Source organism: Plectropomus leopardus, chromosome 23 (genome assembly GCF_026936395.1).
Source record: "Plectropomus leopardus strain MGB_pleo_1.0 chromosome 23, ASM2693639v1, whole genome shotgun sequence".
NCBI lineage: Eukaryota > Metazoa > Chordata > Actinopteri > Perciformes > Serranidae > Plectropomus > Plectropomus leopardus.
The window spans coordinates 22,896,130-22,914,586 of record NC_142198.1 but is presented as its reverse complement, the minus strand read 5'-3'; the positions used below and the strand labels follow the sequence as shown (position 1 = coordinate 22,914,586).

At 36.3% G+C, this 18,457-nt stretch overlaps 4 protein-coding genes across 10 annotated transcripts; all 4 read right to left on the bottom strand.

Moving 5' to 3' along the window:
* Positions 1-1,017: 1,017 nt before the first annotated feature.
* Positions 1,018-7,539, bottom strand: LOC121964666 (low affinity immunoglobulin gamma Fc region receptor III-A-like). Of its 4 annotated transcripts, XM_088073481.1 has the most exons (11): positions 6,481-7,539; positions 5,761-5,820; positions 4,903-5,154; positions 4,401-4,640; positions 4,127-4,288; positions 3,796-3,855; positions 3,408-3,482; positions 3,152-3,226; positions 2,592-2,650; positions 1,786-1,842; positions 1,019-1,253 (listed from the first exon to the last, which is right to left on the bottom strand). In XM_088073481.1, exons 1-10 carry the CDS (start codon positions 6,509-6,511, stop codon positions 1,831-1,833), a joined length of 1,026 nt encoding a protein of 341 aa, XP_087929607.1. In that variant the 5' UTR covers positions 6,512-7,539; the 3' UTR covers positions 1,019-1,253; positions 1,786-1,830. The 4 variants fall into 4 exon arrangements, 3 of the variants coding, with proteins under 3 accessions (XP_087929607.1, XP_087929608.1, XP_087929609.1); XR_015775674.1 differs by having other exon boundaries at positions 1,018-1,253; positions 1,786-2,650; XM_088073482.1 differs by lacking the exon at positions 2,592-2,650.
* A 517-nt stretch (positions 7,540-8,056) lies between these two features.
* On the bottom strand, positions 8,057-10,885 carry LOC148185778 (low affinity immunoglobulin gamma Fc region receptor II-a-like). Its single transcript, XM_088073534.1, has 5 exons — positions 10,186-10,885; positions 9,832-9,891; positions 9,387-9,653; positions 8,439-8,684; positions 8,057-8,291 (listed from the first exon to the last, which is right to left on the bottom strand). The coding sequence occupies exons 1-5, from the start codon at positions 10,214-10,216 to the stop codon at positions 8,140-8,142; spliced, it is 756 nt and encodes a 251-aa protein (XP_087929660.1). The 5' UTR covers positions 10,217-10,885; the 3' UTR covers positions 8,057-8,139.
* Positions 10,886-11,041: 156 nt separating this feature from the next.
* On the bottom strand, positions 11,042-13,932 carry LOC121938659 (uncharacterized). 3 transcript variants are annotated; one of them, XM_088073543.1, is made up of 4 exons: positions 13,789-13,932; positions 13,137-13,236; positions 12,644-12,745; positions 11,042-11,847 (listed from the first exon to the last, which is right to left on the bottom strand). In XM_088073543.1, exons 2-4 carry the CDS (start codon positions 13,234-13,236, stop codon positions 11,321-11,323), a joined length of 729 nt encoding a protein of 242 aa, XP_087929669.1. In that variant the 5' UTR covers positions 13,789-13,932; the 3' UTR covers positions 11,042-11,320. The 3 variants fall into 3 exon arrangements, with proteins under 3 accessions (XP_087929669.1, XP_087929670.1, XP_087929671.1); XM_088073544.1 differs by having other exon boundaries at positions 11,042-11,844; positions 13,789-13,930; XM_088073545.1 differs by having other exon boundaries at positions 11,042-11,844; positions 13,165-13,236; positions 13,789-13,873.
* A 311-nt stretch (positions 13,933-14,243) lies between these two features.
* Positions 14,244-18,186, bottom strand: LOC121940495 (butyrophilin subfamily 3 member A2-like). Of its 2 annotated transcripts, none has more exons than XM_088073446.1 (6): positions 18,145-18,186; positions 17,166-17,280; positions 16,745-17,086; positions 16,049-16,330; positions 15,840-15,965; positions 14,244-15,584 (listed from the first exon to the last, which is right to left on the bottom strand). In XM_088073446.1, exons 2-6 carry the CDS (start codon positions 17,269-17,271, stop codon positions 15,076-15,078), a joined length of 1,365 nt encoding a protein of 454 aa, XP_087929572.1. In that variant the 5' UTR covers positions 17,272-17,280; positions 18,145-18,186; the 3' UTR covers positions 14,244-15,075. The 2 variants fall into 2 exon arrangements, with proteins under 2 accessions (XP_087929572.1, XP_087929573.1); XM_088073447.1 differs by having other exon boundaries at positions 17,397-18,152.
* Positions 18,187-18,457: the final 271 nt, after the last annotated feature.

Below are 18,457 nucleotides of genomic sequence, written 5' to 3'. Positions count from 1 at the left end.
ATGTTTTTTGTTTTGTTTTTTTGTTTGTCCTGTCTTGTCCAGTTTAGTTTAATTTTTTGTTTCCATCTACCCCCATGTATGCCTATCAATAACCTGTTTCTGTACGGCTTAAAAAATAAATAAAAATAAAAAGATAAAAATAAATGAAAGACATGTTTTAATTACAAATATATATATATATATACAAATATAGGCCTTTATCAGACATGTACTTTATGATGACGGTTTAGTACTGAAAACACTTGGAAGATACCGAAACGTCACATATAATAATAATTTTTTGTGCGCGGGAGCTTTTCTTGAAAAAAGAAAGATTTTGACACATTTCCAATACCAAGAAAATTTCAAAATATTTGACTAAATTTGACTAAAAGCTAATCAGAAACCTGTTTTTTTTTTTTCAAACAATGTACATAGATGTAAACTGCAGCTGAGTGACAGTAAAACAGTAAAGTAATCCCACAGTGTGGCACTCCCTCATACCAGGAGGGTCGAGTCCACAATGTTTTAACTGAGAGGAAGCAAACTCAGCAGGAGGAAAATCACAAAAGGTATGTGTGCTTTTATACTTAGTAGTAGTAAATCATAAAAATACTCAGTTGGGTGAATATGCTGAGCTCTTCTCAGATTGCTTTCAGGTGATTGGTTCATCTCAGCCAATCGCTGCAATAGCAGGTGATGACGTCATTTTGCCCAGGTTGTGTATGTGAGACGTGGCGGTCGGGACCTGCTGGATGGTCAAAACCCAGCGTACGAGGGAAAAACGTCAGTCGACATCGACAGACTGAAGAGCGGCAACGCTTCACTCAGACTTTCCAAACTGAAGGATTTCTTATATTTTCCAGCAGGTTTTTTTTTTTTTTTTTAACCTGATAGTTTCTTTAAGAACTGCAACCAAAACCTGACATTTATAGCTGATCTTTTTGATCTACTGGATTTGCAGACTACAAAGTATTATATATATATATATATATATATATATATATATATATATATATATATATATATATATATATATATAATTATTATTATTATTATTGTTGTTGCATTTTTGGTTTTACTAAGCAGAAAGCTTAAAGCAAAACTTTGTGATGCATCTCAAAACGTAAGAAAATATACATGCCATTCAAAAGTTACAAATTACTGCAGAAGCCACAATTATTTGCATTAGTCCATCTTGAATACATTTATGAAACCGTGGTTTAACAGAATCTCTCATCCATTTTCAGTCAGGTGTTTCTGCACTCAGCTACCTAGAAGAGACACGTGATATACAGACGTCAAGATAGTAAAAAAAGAATAAAATAAAAAAGGTGAAATGATTTGACAGAGCAGTAATCCTTACTTTCTAACTGACCTTATTTTCTGCCACAGGCAGTACTGTGTAATCATAACATTTCTGTGTACTTTGTCATTTATACAAAAGTCCTGAGGAGCAAGTGAGACTTTTTATTCTTCCCTGTGGTCCATTTTCTGAACATGAGAGGACACAAACACCCCAAAAATTAAAAAAATAAAATAAAATAAAATCCCCCATCCCATTTTTTTTTTCTCACACCAATTTTTTTTTTTTTTTTTACTCATTAATTTTTTTTCTCACTATATTTCACAAATCAACAAAAAGATTTTTTGAGACTTAGAAAATACACCACCAGAAAAAAAAATCTCACTTGCCCCTCAGGGCTTCCGTACATTTATTGTGCAAATAACACCAGATTTTATCTTTAAAGTAACAACATTCACAATTATACTGACTCATCAAAAGTGATGGATTGTACATCATACCTCTCTGCTTCCTCCCTTTGGCTTTGCTTGAATGAGCTACATTTGTCAATCCAGAACCTAAAATTTCAAAGAAAATGCAATAATGATGTAAGTAGGTTTATTTGGTGTATGTGTTGCTGATGAATGTGTATGTATGGTTACAGGGACAATAAAAGCAAATCTTATCTCATTTCATCTTATCATAAAAATATGTGAAATAAAAAGTTAAAGAAAAACTTTGCAGATGACACGTTTATTTCTGGTAATCAAATAAACCTGCTTTTATAATTGACTGGCTGGAATAAAGTGCTGGATGAATTTGAACTGTGTAACTACAAAACTTAAATTGCTATCATAGGTCTTGATACACTGTTTTAATTTTCTGTTGAGGTTGAGTTATTAGTGTGTACTCAAGGTCAAACTAATCAGGACTAAAATTATAGGGTCAGTAGTTGAATACAGTTAATCTATTAAAAAACTGTCACAGTTCTCATTAACGGCATCTTCTGTATCATCGACTGTGTGAACAGAGATCACAGAGAACAATGTGGTCTCATTGTTCCAATCTTATAAGCTGCTCACTATTAAAATAGTATCTAATACCGTCAGTGCAATGACGCTTTCACATAAAGCTGCTTCGTGTTTATTATTATTACACACAACCACGTCGGAGTGGCCTGAAGAAAAGCTTGACTGCACCAATGTTTTGTTAAAACTTCTCATTTCAGTTGAATGATCTGTTGCATCACAGAAATGATGTTGTTTGTCCTCCACTGACAGTATTATTGCATTTATGCAAACTAAATGTGACAGAAGATGAAACGTACCTCTCGCCTTTCTCTTTTTTCGACAATAGCATACGTCTCGTTTTGATCAGATGAATTTGCTTTGCGACAAGTTGTAAAATAAACAAAGTATTATTTCAACAGAAAACCATAAACTAGAAATGATCGAGTCAGTAGGTAGGTAATTTGACAACACAGTTTGAGAGACAGTGAACACACATCCATAAATTTACCTGCATTTGGATCAATATTTTGCTGATGATGGTTACTTTTATACATCAGTCTACTCAGAAAAATCCCAATGCCCAGACATGATTAGCCTAATGTTCTCATTTGGAGAGGGAGAGTTTTGTTAAAGAATCTCAAACTTTCACTTTTGGACCAACACTTCCTTAGACATCATACTGATCTAATAAAAAAAGCATGTGAAAACATTCACACACGTGATGTCCGCACTTTAAGTGGGCCTCAAAACCACAAAGCAGCTGCAGATTTAAGTGTGCAGTCTGGTTAACTTTGAAACTTAGAAACACTTCTGCTCGGCATAATTCAAACACAAACCATGCATTACAGAATTTAAATTAGATTCAATAAAAAAGTACTTTTTTTCTTCTTGTCTCCTGTGATATTAACATATATAGGCATGTGTGTCTCAGCTACACGGGGACGTCCACGAACTGGAAGATATAAAATAACAAGGATAAAGCTATATTTCAACAAAAGTAGCTGTCAAAGGCAGATTAAAATGCAATAAGCTAATTGGCCTGAAAGCGTACATTAAAGTGCAGCACGGTTATCTCTGAGAGACACTTATTTTCAACATTAGTAAGTTAAAATGAAAATAAGTCAGAGAAGTACCTCTTTTGTTTCTGTGTTCTGTGATATTAGCGTATAAATCCATGCGTGGTTCAGCTATGGGGGCATGTTCGCAGACTGGAGCAAGTAAAAACAACAAGAATAAACATATTCAACAGAAATATACGCTTAAATATATACTATTCTGGTGACTTCTTTAAAGTGACTGAGGGTTTTTTTTTTTACGCCTCTGGAGACTTATTACGTTTGATATGAAATGCAAAGTTAATAACAGTGAATTCATACAGATGCCTGGGTTTGTCTGCTGGGTAATACACCCATGTTGATACTGTTAACCATGAATTTAATCTTAAAAATGATAAGGTACCTATCACCTAAATTCATTTCTATAATGGCACAATATACTTTATGAAATGTTTGTTATCATCACCTATTTTATACTTATCTGGATCTGATCCTGTTGTTGGCATCTCAGCGGAAAAACACGCGACTACATGGAAAAAAGACAGAAAAAAGAAGGGACATCATTTGAGGACTATTAGGAACATTGTTTATGTGGCTTTCATCATAGAAATTTCAATAAACTCTAAAGAAAATAAAGATGCTTCTGTGGATAGTTCTGATACTTCTTCACTAGCTCAGTTTTCTGTGGAAACTGAGGTAGTGAAGAAATGTTGTGTATTTGTGATCTACGTATACGGTATCGTGCCCTTACAGCAGTCGCAGACATGTAACATCAAACTGACCCGATTCACACCCACCTTTGTGTTTCCGACACTGAAGTATTCCCACCACTGACAGCAGCACAGCCACACACATAATGGTGAAAACAGTCGGTAACAGGATGGAAAGCTCAACGTGTCCATCGTAGGGAGGACGAGTAAACGACTCCTGACCGTCTTGAGGTGCAGCAGCAACATATGCTGTAAACGCCATGAGAAAAGAGGGTTTGACGGGCTGTGAGTTCATGTAGCATCTCCTCAGTTCAAACACTAACATGTCAAGATAGGCATAAATACAACTATTATGTCTCACCTCTGACAGCCAGCCAGCTCTCTGCTGATCCTCCTCCAGAGATTTTGCACTTGTACAGTCCTTCGTTGGACTTGGAGACGTTATGAATGATAACCTGGCCTTGATATCCAGTCTGACTGTAGTGGCCATCTTTATAGAAATCAGCTAAGCTGGAGGTTGCTGCCTTTTTTCTGCAGCACAGAGCGACGGTCTGTCGCTCCATCACAGGGAGCACAGGACTCTCCAGGATCACATCAGCGGCTGAACAACAAGAAACAAAATGCACGATGGAGGTTTTAGCAACACTTTTTCATTTTCAAACAATAATAAGCTTAAACTTGAGTTAGTGTTTAACATCATATGAATTGTTATGTTTGGGTGTCTGTGAATTTTGTATTTTTTCTATTTTATGAACTATTTGAATTAATTACTTCTGTAAAGTGTCTCTTGAGTTTCTTCTTTCAAAAATCATCATTATCAATGCATTTATTTATTTATTTTTATTAGTGTTTGCCAAACATACCAGTAACGCTGATGTTTAAAGTGCTGCTTCTCTCTCCCTCTGCGTTTTCACACCAGTATTCTCCGCTGTTTGTTGCAAAGGCAGGTGTAATGCGTAAGAAGTCAGACGATGTCGCCCACTGAGTCGTATTTGACGGACTCTTCTTCATCACTTTCCATTCTGATGAGCCTTTAAACCCCGCACAGCTTACTGAGATGGATTCATATTCAAAGAACTGCAGTCTGTTTGGATCGATGCGAGGAAAAGCTGCATCTGTGACAGTGAGAAAAACAAAGAAAGAGATCTCTTTTTGATTTTTATTTCCACTCACAGACAAAAAGTAGTCCTCTGGCATAGCCTCCTCACTCCGTAACACTTTGACCCAAATTGTCATGAATTTTTTCAAAAACAGGAGAGGAATGCTAAGACAAGAACTGAGCAAGAAATACGTAAAAGTACAACATTACCTGAAAATTTGCTACAAAAAAGGACGAAATAAAGAAATAGACAAAACAAAAAAACAGACAAAAAATCATAATAAATCTGCAAAATAATTATAAATATATAATTATGAGAACTAGAAGTAGTGATCAGTTACATTTCTAAAAAGAAAAAAATCTTCTAATTCCTCGCAATTTAAAGAACATTTTCTATTGTTTTTCTTGAATTTCCTTCTTTTTCTTTTTAGAAATCAAACCATTTTTCTTTGACTCCAAAGGTTCAAAAACTTGTGAAAAGGCATCTGAACACATAAGGAGAAAAACAGATGTTGATTCGGGTTAAAGTTCTCACATTTGCACTTACAAAAAGACAAATATCACACAAATAACAACAATATAGAAATATTGTAAATACTATAAAGTTAATTCACAAACTCACCAGCTTTTTGAACATAGAGGCTGCTCTGAGGGGGAACCGTGAGCAGCAGCACAGTCACAGCTGGAGACCACAGAAGAGAGCCATGTATCAGAAATACAGCACAAAATATTATCAACCGTCCTTATTAACGTGCATATATACATGCATAACTTTTTTCCCATTTGCTAATTTTTGCCCCATTTATGTTAAGTTGCTTGTTGCCCTCTTTCCATTTTTTTGAAAGAAACAATTTGCACTCAACTGGACACAAAGGACTTAAAATGAGCACAACCTTAAACATCTACAGCAGAAATATGCAGCATGAATATTCACACAAAAACAACAGATATAATGGGAAAACACAGACAGGGCACACTGCACACTTCACCGAAACATTATATGTATATGTATGTGTGTGTATATAAAACGTACATACATAAGTAGAGTTTTTCTTGAAATTGTGTGTTCCTTTAACATACCAATGATATGCAAAATACACCAGAATAAAGTTTGCATGTATATTTTTTTATATGCCATGTTAACATAATTGAGAATTTATGTAGCTCTGCACAGTTTTTACTTTACATCAAATCTAAAGGGTCTTTTTTTTCAAACAATTAAGCAGACTTTAGTCATTTTCATGTCTCATAATCAACCTTGATATAATAAGTGATTTTGCTGTTAATTTAAAGTACATTTTGTTTTTTAGATCTGATTTAATTAAAAAAAGGACAGACTCACACAGTCTGAGGCAGAGCGCTGCATCCTCCATGGTGTCCTCCTGCTGACGGTTTGACTATCAGACTGAAAAACAGCTAAATTTGAAATCAGTGGAGGTTAAGACTTCCTTTTCCTGTGCAGAGAAAAGGGCCTCAGCATTTCAACCGTCTCAGGTCTCAGTTGCTGAGGAGTGGGGTATAAAGATATTTTTATCAGGTGGTCAACTGTCAGAGCCTTTGTATTTTAACAGTGCAAACCTGAATTAGAACTTAACATTAGTTTTACTTTAAATGACTTGAGAGGAGAGCTTCCTGTCAGGTAATCATCAAATGCAGACCCAAGGAAAAGCAAGCAGTGAATTGATCCCAATGAAGAGTTTAGAAAACCTTATATGGTATTTTGTACATTTAGCTCATGAATGGCTGAACTACCTTTAGATGCTCGGGCCGTATGCAGAGAAAGTGTTGCAGGGATTAAACAGATCTCAATGTTTCAGATTGCCAATGCATAATTTAAATGTAACATTGAATTTCTATAAAATGGACTGCAGTTACTTTTTAGTTTTGGTTGTGAATACATAAAATGTTTACGCACCTTATTTCATTTTTATGATGTAACATGGATGGAAAAATTAACAATGTCTCATGCTGAATGTCCAGAAACAGAAATATTATTATTTACTTTTCTTTCAATTTGGAGTTCTTCTTTTACTTAGCAGTAGTGAAAAAATATCTTAAAAATAGCTAATTATTTATACTATTAATGATTTTTAAGGGAGCTAGAGGGGAGCACTAGTTCACACTGTATCTGTCTCTATGTGCAGCTCAGCTATATTTAACAGATCAAATATTTTGCAGCTATTAACATCAAAACCAAAGCATGACTGCAGCTCTCTGGGTTGGTTTCCTCTGCTGAAACAAACCCAGTCTCTTTTTACAGAACTGTAGAGATAGTGTGGTTATTCTGCACAGGGTTTGAAAAAAGACGCAAGCAATAATCATAATTATAGAGAGATGGTGTGGTCTAAAAACACAATGAATATCTCAACTTGCATCCACCTCTGAATAACTTGTCTTTTGATGTGCAGTGGTCTCAGCACATGACACAGTAACATTTCATTAAGTGAATCACACAAATGAGAAATAAGGTACAAACTTTTAAACAAACAAAACAAGATATATATCACGCTAATAATTCATTTTCTATACTAATTATAGAAAAATTAGTATAAATTAATTTGTACGAAAATTATTTATTAGTTATGCAGAATAACAAATGTTATGATACTGGTATGAATTACAAATTAGTCAAATTAGTCAGCTTAATTATCATAATCACAACATAAAGACTTGCTATTTATGCATATATAACCAGTAGAGTTCCCAAGGGTGCAATCCTTTAAAAAAATTAAGATAAAATGTCATGTTACGCAGATGACACCCATATTTATCCAGCTCTGTAAGCAAGCATCAGCATTCCAATAGACTTTCTCCATCAGAGCACTGACTGGCTGTGCCTCACTGTACCTCAATTAAATGCAGATAAACCTTAAATAATTGTCTTTGGTACAAAAGGCAGTCCACAAATCCAGGAGAAGTTGCTCTATGTACAGTTTATATAAATATACAATATACAAAGTATAACCACATATTGCTTTTATGCAGGCAGCTGGTTTTGGTTTCAGTTAATACGTCTGCTTTCTCCAGAGTGACGTTTTCTCAACACCAGCAGCAGTAGAGTCACCAATAAAATCGTTGTAACAGTCTTTATGAGAAAGTAGAGGAGGACGGGAAGTTGATCCGAACAAAAGGGGACAGCATCGTTGAGATATTCTGGAACAAAACCGCCAATGTTAGAACTGTGGCGTTTGGGAACTGTTCACGTTTTCAGCACTTTGCAGGTATATGCTGCATAAATTAATTGTTTCGGTGTCTTTAAGTTGGAAAAAATCTTGTAGTTTCATGCAGGTTATATCTCACCTCTCACAGTCAGCTGGCTCTGTGGGGATTCTCCACCTCCAGAGCTGAGACATTTGTAGAGTCCTTCATCAGATTTGGAAACACTGTGGATGATTAAGTGTCCTGCAGAGACATTCTTGATGAGAAAAGCATTTTTATAGAAGGAAGTTGAGATGTTCGTAGAGGCTTTCTTGTTTCTGCAGTTCAGAGTGACGGTGTCTCCCTCCATCACAGGAAGCACAGGACTCTCCAGGATCACCGAACCAGCTGAACAACATACAGTGTTATTATTATTTTGAATGACACTGAAGATAAACCTTACAAACATGCATGTGAATGAACACAGTCACTAGGCAGGTTTCCATTAACCCTTTAAATTGCACAAATTGATTGCAAATGTAAAATATGCCAAATGGAAACATGTCAAATTTGAAAATATGTATTGCAAAAAAGTTTTTACACTCACATGAGGTTGTATTTCAGGTGATTTCAAAAAGCCATATTTGGCAAATTTGCAATGGAAACACTTTTTTTGGCTTTTCAAGGTCACACAATGCTACGGCTATGTGCTTGTAGGAACTGGCTCCCTCATGCATCACATAACTCAGAGAAAGTTGAGCAAATCATTCGGAAATTTTGAATCCAGAATTCTTCTGTGAAATTGTGGACTATCAACTCCCAGAAATCCCTCATATGTGGCCACTCCCACGTATCAGGAGCTCGCCTTTCCATCATGGCTCCATAACATGCCTACGTGGCCTTGGATGACGGCGAGTGCGGTGACTGCAATAAAAATAGAGCTACTAATGTTATGAACATTCATCGCCATGGTTACTGGGATGTTATCACCATAGGGGAAGTCCCATAACATCACTCACTGGAAACACTGCCATCTTGCAATTGTGTTTTATCAACATTTCGCAAGTTTTATGCAAATCGGTGATGGAAACTCAGCTCCTGTAAACCCACCAGTAACAGCAATGTTGACAGCGTTGCTTTTCCTTCCGTCTCCAGTCTCACACCAGTATTCTCCACTGTCTTCTATATAAACCCCTCGGATGATGCAGTGGGACTCACTTACGAATCCCCAATTAGAGCCGCATGTGGTATTTTCACCTTGGCTCTTCCTCATGACTCCCTGTCCAAGAGCTCCATCGAAGCCCTCGCAGACAAACGAGACGGACTCGTATTCAAAATGCTGAAGTCTGGCTGGAATGACACGAAGAAAAGCTCCATCTGAAACCAACAAGAGAGACAGAGACGTTACAAGACGCATAAAGGGAATGATTTTGTCAAATGTGATGTTTCAGAGGTGAACAAAAAGTAAACCTGACTCATGCCAAAAACGGTGTTAACGATGCTTATTTTGAAGATTACAGGCGTTGACTGAATTAAAGGATCAACTTTTACTTACGAGTTTTCTGAGCATTATTGTCTCGAATCTCAATCACCAGCAACAACCACGTATTGATCACTGTGGAGACGGATGGAGAGAGCTGTGCATTAGACGTTTATAAAAACAAACAAAATAAAGTAGAAAAAAAATCTCTTTTCAGAAGCAATTACTTTTTTGTGTCTAAACCTGATCATGAAACGTGAAAGTGAAACACATTTAGGCCTTAAACTGTATTAATGTAAATTTATGGAAAGTTACCAAACTCCGTTTGGACACTTAAGTCAATCGGTTTGCTTAACGATGACTACGTAACTCTCTGTTAAAGACAAAAGACTGTCCACTACTGCATATAAATAGGGACTCAGTACTCACACAGTCCGAAGCAGAGAGCTGGGACCTCCATGGCGTCTTGCTGCTGACTGACCGAACATCAGACTGAAATAAAGCCTGAGTTTGACGCAGATGCAAACTTCCTCTTCCTGTGTGGCTTACCTCTGCGGTACAGAAGCATCAGGCCACTCCTGCACCAACGTCAGATCTCACAGCTCTGTCACGTGGGCCAAAAACTCCTCTTCAAACCTTTACTTGTAGCTGAAATTTTGCTCAAGTGGACAAATGTTGAATCAAACCACAGCAAGACAAATGACAGATGTTGACGCTGGAACTGAGCACAATTAAAGACAAAACAAACAAAAAAAATCCCAGTATGAACCTGAAGTGGAATTACGCCTACACCTGCATTTAATTTCATTTTTATTATTCCTTAGGGACGGTCTGCCACATTTTACACGCTTCCCATTCTTCATTTTTTGATAATTTTGGCTGTGTTTATGCATATGGCCTAAATTGTGGCCAGATTGTGTGTTGTTTCCAGCTCAGCTCCCACAGTGAGTCTAATATATATGGCAGCTGCTGGACTTTGTGATTATATGGAAACGTCAAGTGAAAGCCAAATGAAGCCTTGTGAACCTTTTCTTTTTATCCCGAGCCCACTAGATGGCGCTCTCTGTTTCACAAACAGATACAAACACAATGATTTGCCTTTCCTTTTTCATAAAAGCAAGACCGCCCTCTGGTGGGATTATTTGGCCATCACTAGTTTGATTTTTTTCACAAATATGTGGAAATGAGAAACTACCTAGAAACTGGCCAAAAATGTTGCTATTTTTTTAAATTACCTGAAAATTAGGTAAAAAAAAAAAATTGAAAAGAGGCAATTGAGACAAAGTGATTTTTAAAAATTATAATTATTCTGCAACATAATTTAAAAAATATAATTATGATAATTTTTCCTGGCTTATTTCTTTCTTTATTTCCCTAGATAATTCACCCGAGCTTTCTTAAAAAAATTATTCAAATGCGTTGCAATTAATGGAACATTTCTGATCAAGCTGTTCGTTGCCTTTTTTCCCACGTTTTTGAAAGAAATTGCACAAATTTGGTCAATGATCAAAAGTTTATAAACCTGTAAAAGGTGTCTGAAAGAAAAGTGATGCTGCTCAAAGGGTTAAAAGAGAAGAAGCCAGGAGTTTTGCAGCTCGTCTCTCTCTCTCTTCTCGTCCTCCAGCTCTTGATTTAGCAGCTTCACGTCTCTCTTTAAGGTCAGTTTTCTGTCTGTGAGCAGCGTCAGTCGTCCTGCAGCCTCGGGGCTCTGCAGCAGTTTGTCGGTGTTCAGCTGCAGTTTCTCCAGCTCGTCTTTCCTCCTCTGCAGCCTCCGCTGAGCACTCAGCAGCTTCTGTTTCCGTCTCAGCTGCTCCTCAGTTTGGTCGATTTCCTTTCTGTCTTCGCTCTCTGATATTTTCCTCTCCAGGAGCTGCAGCTTCTCTCTGACGTCCTCCTCCTCCGTCTGCACGTCCTCCAGGTCCAGTCTGAATCTCTCTCTCTGGTTCACCAGGATCCCCGTCATGCTGGTGAACCACAGATCCATCGATTCTGCAGTTTTTTCGACCACCTCCACCAGGCTCCGCTCAGAGTTCATCAGTCGATCTTCAACATTTGCTATGTTTTCATCCAAAGTTCTCATTTTCTTTTCTTCTCCAGATGAATGTTGATGCATCAAAAAAGAGAAAAAGCAGATAAAAAATGAACATTTTATTTTCTCGCTGTGTTCAGACACCTCAGAGAAAAAAACGCAATGAGCAACTGAAACTGTTCTGCAAATAAAAAAAACCCCAAATATTTAAAAGAAAGGGAAATATCCCAAAAAAGTTCTAATTATCATTATTAGATAATAAAATACATGGCCAAAAATAAAGGAAGCAAACTACAGATTACATTTTTTTCACATGGCCGTCAAGAGACTGAAGTCATGCTACTTCCTGTTGGTCATGTGATATTTGTGATGTCACAAACCTTTAGAGGGGGCTCAGAGTATTTCAGGGTAACAGAGACGGGATTAAATGTGTGTTTTAACCAAAATACAATGACATTTTCAGAGAAATGTATATTATTTCTAAAATGAAGAAAACACAAACAATAATAAATAAATACATAAAAATATATTTTATACATATATATGTATGTATGTATATTTCTTTGTGTGTGTGTTTGTGTTCTAGGTAGTTTTTATAAAAGTTTTATGTTGTCTTCAATTTTTACTTTGGACAAAGAGTATATTTATTAATAATGAGGTATTTTATTATTTTTCTGTAGTTTTTTTGTTTGATAGTATCATGTATTATGGGGATACTTTTCATGCATATTAATCTTTGTCTTGTCCTGAGGATGTAAAAGGCACTGATTTGGTGGAATGGCCTTTCACATTAAAAGGAATTTATAAAAACAGATTTTGATACATGTGGATATTTGAATAGATTAATTTGTAACTTACTGATTTTGTGACGTTTCCACGCCCATGTAGCAAAGACAGTCGCTGCAACGACGCTGACGCTGACAGTCACAGGAGACCTCAGCAGGAACATGATGCTGTGAACTGACAAATACAAAACAGCAGATCGATTCAGGATTAATTTAATATTCCACTCTGCTGAAAACCGTAACTATCGTATATCTCCATATATCAACAGCATTTTCCTAGAGATAGATTTAGATAGACAACAGCATTTTAATAATTGTAACAATTTATTTTGATTTTTTAAAAAATGTATTTAACCTTTGTTCAGCTCAAAAGGTCTTATTGATTGATATAATATTTATTTATTTATTTATTTTTGGACAGTACTGGTGAAGAATTCATGGCAATTTTTTTTAAAAAAATCAATTAAAAAAAAGAGAATACATTTTGAATTTTGTCCCTCCAAAATAAAGAATTCAAAAGAATTCATCAGGAAGGATGAATAGGATTAAATTAATTTGTGACTCACTGATTATTACATCTCCATATGTACGCACCAAAGACAAGCCCAGAAAGATAAAGACCGTCAACAACAGCACAAGAAGAAGATCTTTACTGAGAGAAATCATCTGAAACGATAAAACACAAAACAGAAATACATTTAGAGCCACAACTGATAACTGCAGCTGTCTTTTAGCAGCAAATTACTGGTTAACAATCATATTTAGTCCTGAAGAAGCATGTTTTTCCATACGATGCCTGCACATCTGCATAGCATGTTTTAATTGCATTTATTTTATTTTCTGTCTTTTAATTTTTCTCTTAATGTTTTTAACCCTAACCCACCAGTATTAAAGATGGCGGTCTACATAGTGTTGATAAGGCAATTTTGCAATTTGGCCCCAGTATTTTTTTTTTTTATGACTGTGGTCATAAATATTTACACAGTATTTACACAGTTTGTTTTTGCATTATGACTGTATCCACATTTTTAAACAATTAACATAAAGTAAGAAAAAGTAGCTTTGACTGACCAGCTTTTACTGTAACAATAATCTACAATAAATTCCTTATAGAAAAATCTCAATGTAAATACAAAAACGATCAATAATAACATTATATATATATATATATATATGTATATATATATATATATATATATATATACATATATCACATACCTGTAATTCCCAGCAGAAAGTGCAGTATGGGACCCAGTCTGGTCACATTCACTTGTTCTCATTTTTTCAGCCTGTTTCCTGCAGATTGTTGATTTTGCTCACGTCTTCGTTACTTTAGCTTTCCAGCCTTTTGTCCCGCCTCTCTGTCTGACCCCTGTCGGGATACGTTTGTCAGTTTGTACCTGCCCCTATTTTTTTTTTTTTTTTTTGACGACGAATGAATGCGAACTTTTAACCCTTTAACACTCGGACCATCATCAGTTTTCTTGTGCTGCGTTCAGAAACGTTTTATAAGCATTAAAATCTCTGAAACCTGAAAACAAAAAAATTCAAAACAAACACACACATATATATATATATATATATATATATATATATATAAGCAAACTGTAAGAAATTACACAAAGATGACAAGAAAGTAACCTTGAAATCTGTTATTTTTTTAAAAGGAGAGATGAAATTATTAAAAGTTTATTAAAAACGTAGGGGAAATTTCAGAAAATGTAATAATAATATACATGTTTAAATCATATTTGTATATTAGCACTTTTAAGCCATTCCTTTGTGTTTTTTAACATTTTTTTTTGTTCTAACTGACATTTTCTTTCTTTAAAAATATATTAATATATATTGTCAAGATACTCAGTGCATCCCAAAATATATAAAATAAAAAAACAAAAATAAAAAAAGACAATTTGCTGAGGTTTTAAAGGGTTAACTAAGCCGGTTCTCTCATCTGAGCTCAAAGCTGCTTATCTACTGAGCCTTTAAACAAATAAAATACTCTCACTGTAGCCGGCACTTAGACAAAATGTGTGTGTGCGTGTGTGTGTGTGTTTAAGTCTACTGATGAAGCTTGTCTATTATATTTTAACCCTTTCGAGACTGTTTGGTGCATTTTACGGACTTTTCACTCTTCCTGTTGTGATAACTGTGTGTGTGTTGATGCATGTGTCCTAAATGTAGTCCAGATTGTGTATTTGAGTGTAATCAGTGAATTTGCAGCTCAGCTCCTACAATAAGTCTAAAATACACTGTGGAAACTAAATAGTTACATTCAGACTGTTCAGGTCCAAAAATGCTCCATTGAAACCCATTCAAACTGACATTTTTGATCCCACAGCCATCAGAGCAGAAAAACCTGCTCTGTAACATGGATGTTAGTGAGCACTTTTTATGTCACGTCGTGTCTCATTGTTGATAAAAACAAACCTTTATCAGCACCAGAAAATGTTAAAACTTTATGTTTCCTAATAATCTCAGCGGGTCAAGTTTTCAGCTCAGAAGTTACCTCTGAATCTCGTCTTTTTGTTTCTCGATCTGCTGCAGCTGCTCTTTGATTTTCTCGTTGTGTTTCTCTGCTGCCTCTTTCCTCTCAGTCACTCCAGCTAACAAACCGTTTATTTTATTCAGTACTGTGTGTACCGTTAGTTGCAATTCTTTATCTTCATGTTGTCTTTCATTCAGGTGACTTTTGGCCGTATTTACGAGGCCTTTCATCACGAGGTATCGGTCGCTTTCTGCCATCGTCTCCACTGATTTCATCTTCTTCTCGATATCTGTCATCTGTTCCTCTGCGCTCTTTATTTTCTGTTGAAAATGATCTTTGTCGTTTTGTAGTTTCTCCTTCTCCTTCGTCAGAAATTCAGCGGCCTGCTCCAAGTCTTTTTGTTCTTCTTCCCTCCTCTGTAACATTTCTTCAAGTTGCACCCTTTTCTCCTCCAAACTCTCCATTTTCTTTTGTTCTGCTATGAGCTGCTCTCCTTCAGTTTCAGCCTCATGATGCGTCTTTTTGTCTGTGAATATGAAAACATGGAGCTGTGTTGAAACTGAGAGTGAGAGACATTCAGCCAAGACACAAATTCATTAAATTAAAAATATCAGCCACTGGCTAATCCGGGTCAGGTCAGCTGAAAACGAGCTCCGTAGTTATTATACGTTATTATGCGCTCCGTCAGTGACGCCGCCATGTGACGAGTTCGGATGATGTCGAGTAACCAGTGACCTGTTGTGTTTGATTGTAACATCACAATCACAGACTGCTGTGTTACCTTTGCTTTTTTTAGTTTGTCTCCATTTCCACACAACAAAAGCTGCTGCTGACATAAAAATGAGGAAAATAACCACAAGGATGCCGACACGAGCAGCAGAATGAGACGGTGCCTCCACGCAATCAGCTGAAATAATAAAAGACAAGCATCAGAAGAGTATTTACATAAAACCACATCAGCTGTTTGAAGAAAAAAGGGGTAAAAATTACCTGAAATCTGGATGTGTGTCTCTCTGGTCTGGTTGATGTGGTTCTGTTGGACTCTGCAGGTGAAGCTGTTGCTGTGTCTCTTGTCCACAGTCACTCTGCTGCTGACAGTATAGAGGTCATCAGGACCTCTGACTGTCTCTGTAGGTCCAGCAGAGAGGACGTGTCCCTCACCGTCCAGCCACGACACCTCAGGATCTGGATACCAGCCTGCAGACTCACACTGCAGAACCAGTCTGCTGCTGTTTAAACTCACGTCTGCTATGAGCGGCGAGGAGACAGAACCTGATGAAAAACGCAGACAGTACATAAATACGACACGCACAAATTACTTTGTTTAGAAAAAGATGGCCTGTTGAGTAAAACTGGTCTGTCTCTGCAGCAGGAAGAAGCAAATACTTTTGAAATTGGTGCAACATGACCAAAGAAAAAGGAACATATTTGCAGAGAAGGAAAAAAAAATTCTGCAAAAATCTGATTGCATTGCACTGCACCGCACCGAAAAACGCTCATTTATTCCCATCAGTCAGTTCAAAGGTTCTAAAAATGTTACTGAATGAAGTATCAATGCATTTACAACAAATACTGAAATTATAAAGAGTCTCAATGAAATATGTGCAATGTCACATGTTTAGTGTAAACTATCATGTCATTAAAAGTGTTATGCAAAATGTGCACAAAAACCTCACGTCTGCTCACCAACAACAAGCTCAACGATGGATTCTTCGTCCTGCGAGGGAAAGTAGCATCTATATTTTCCGTTATCAGAGTGTTTGACCGCAGAGAGAGTCAGCGAGAGGTCTCCGTGCTTCAGTTTCTCAGCGGACATCGATGTCCTTCCTCTGTAAGACGGGTTTTGGTTGACCAAAATGTTTTGACCTTCGTGCCACACGTGGACAAATCTGGGTTCCAGGTCGGGTCTACCCCACTCCACACTCTTTGAAACGGCGTCCAGGGCGGGCTCCAGGTGGCATGGCAGGATAATGTCTTTACCAACTAAGGTCACTCTTGTTTTTGAAGGTCCAAGCCCCTGAGACTGGCCTGCAAAACAAAAAATGACCATGCTTTCATTATTCTGTTTTTTCTGCGTTGTCTGTGCTGCTTTTTGCATGCAAGTTACCTGAATAAGAGTCCATTAGCAGAAGAAGAAGAATCAAAATGTGCTGGAAAACCAAACCACAGAAGGAGCCGAGTTTAAAGAAGCGCCCAAAAATCAGAGGAAGCATCCTGGAGTTCTACGGAAATAAACGTTTCAAAATGTTAATTTCAAGAACAAAAAAGCTTTAAATGGCTCCATGGAGGTTAAAATGGTACATTATCAAAGTAACATCAAGTATAATCCATGGTTCACCGAGATGGATGGAAAAAATGGCTTTTTTGATGAAGGGCCGAAACCATGTGGGCCTGGTCTGTTTGGAAATTCACCACATTTGTAGATAATGAAGTATAATTTATCAGTCCCTCTGTTGCCACCCTGATGGCAGCCGAATACTGTATCTGTGACAGAATCTCATTTATTAGACATATAGACATTTTGATGTTATATGTCTTTGATTATTAAGTTTTACAAATACATTGCTCATTAACAAGGAAAAAATATCATAAAGACAGGAAAGCCATATGAAAAAAAAAATCCTTATGCATTAAAAAAAAACCTGATTAACGGTCGTAAATGGCATTTAAATGAACATCAAAATGAAAATAATGCAACATAAAGACCACATATTCAGCCACAACTGTACGTGGTACAACAGCTATACTTGAGGCCGTAGAACAATAAGCTGTACAGTCGCACCAAAGTCCAGCTTTTTCACAAACAAACCCATAGAAACAGTAAAATTAATTACATTTTTAAAATAGCAGTTAGAAGAACAGAAGAATAAATAAAACAAAGAGAAAGTATCAAGGCCAAACCCACTGTACAAAATAAAGAAATAAAAATGAAATAATAATAATAACAACTAAAAAAACACACAAAAAACACTTTTTACTCTTTAGCTCCACAGTTTACAATGACACACTCATTAAAATAAAAGCATAGTAAGAGCACCATTACAATTAAAATATGAATTTTCAAAAGTACAAATGTAAATGCATACCTGTTGTATTTCGGAGTCAGTTCTCCCCCGAAACTAAAAATTCTGTGTGGCCAAAGTCCTTTATTAATGTCATTGGTTGCTACTCTGATGTCAATATTTGGATTGTATGTTGTTAGTTAATGAATAACTGGACAAGATTCAACTGTTTAATATCACAACTTTTCACTATGTACACACTGCACAGTTATGCAGAAAACATCCGTTTTAATCACTTTATTTTAACTAAAGAGGGGAGACATTTTTAGTTTAATGTTCATGAAATTTGTAATTTTACATTGACTGTAATTTTCCTGTTCATAGGTTTCATAAAATA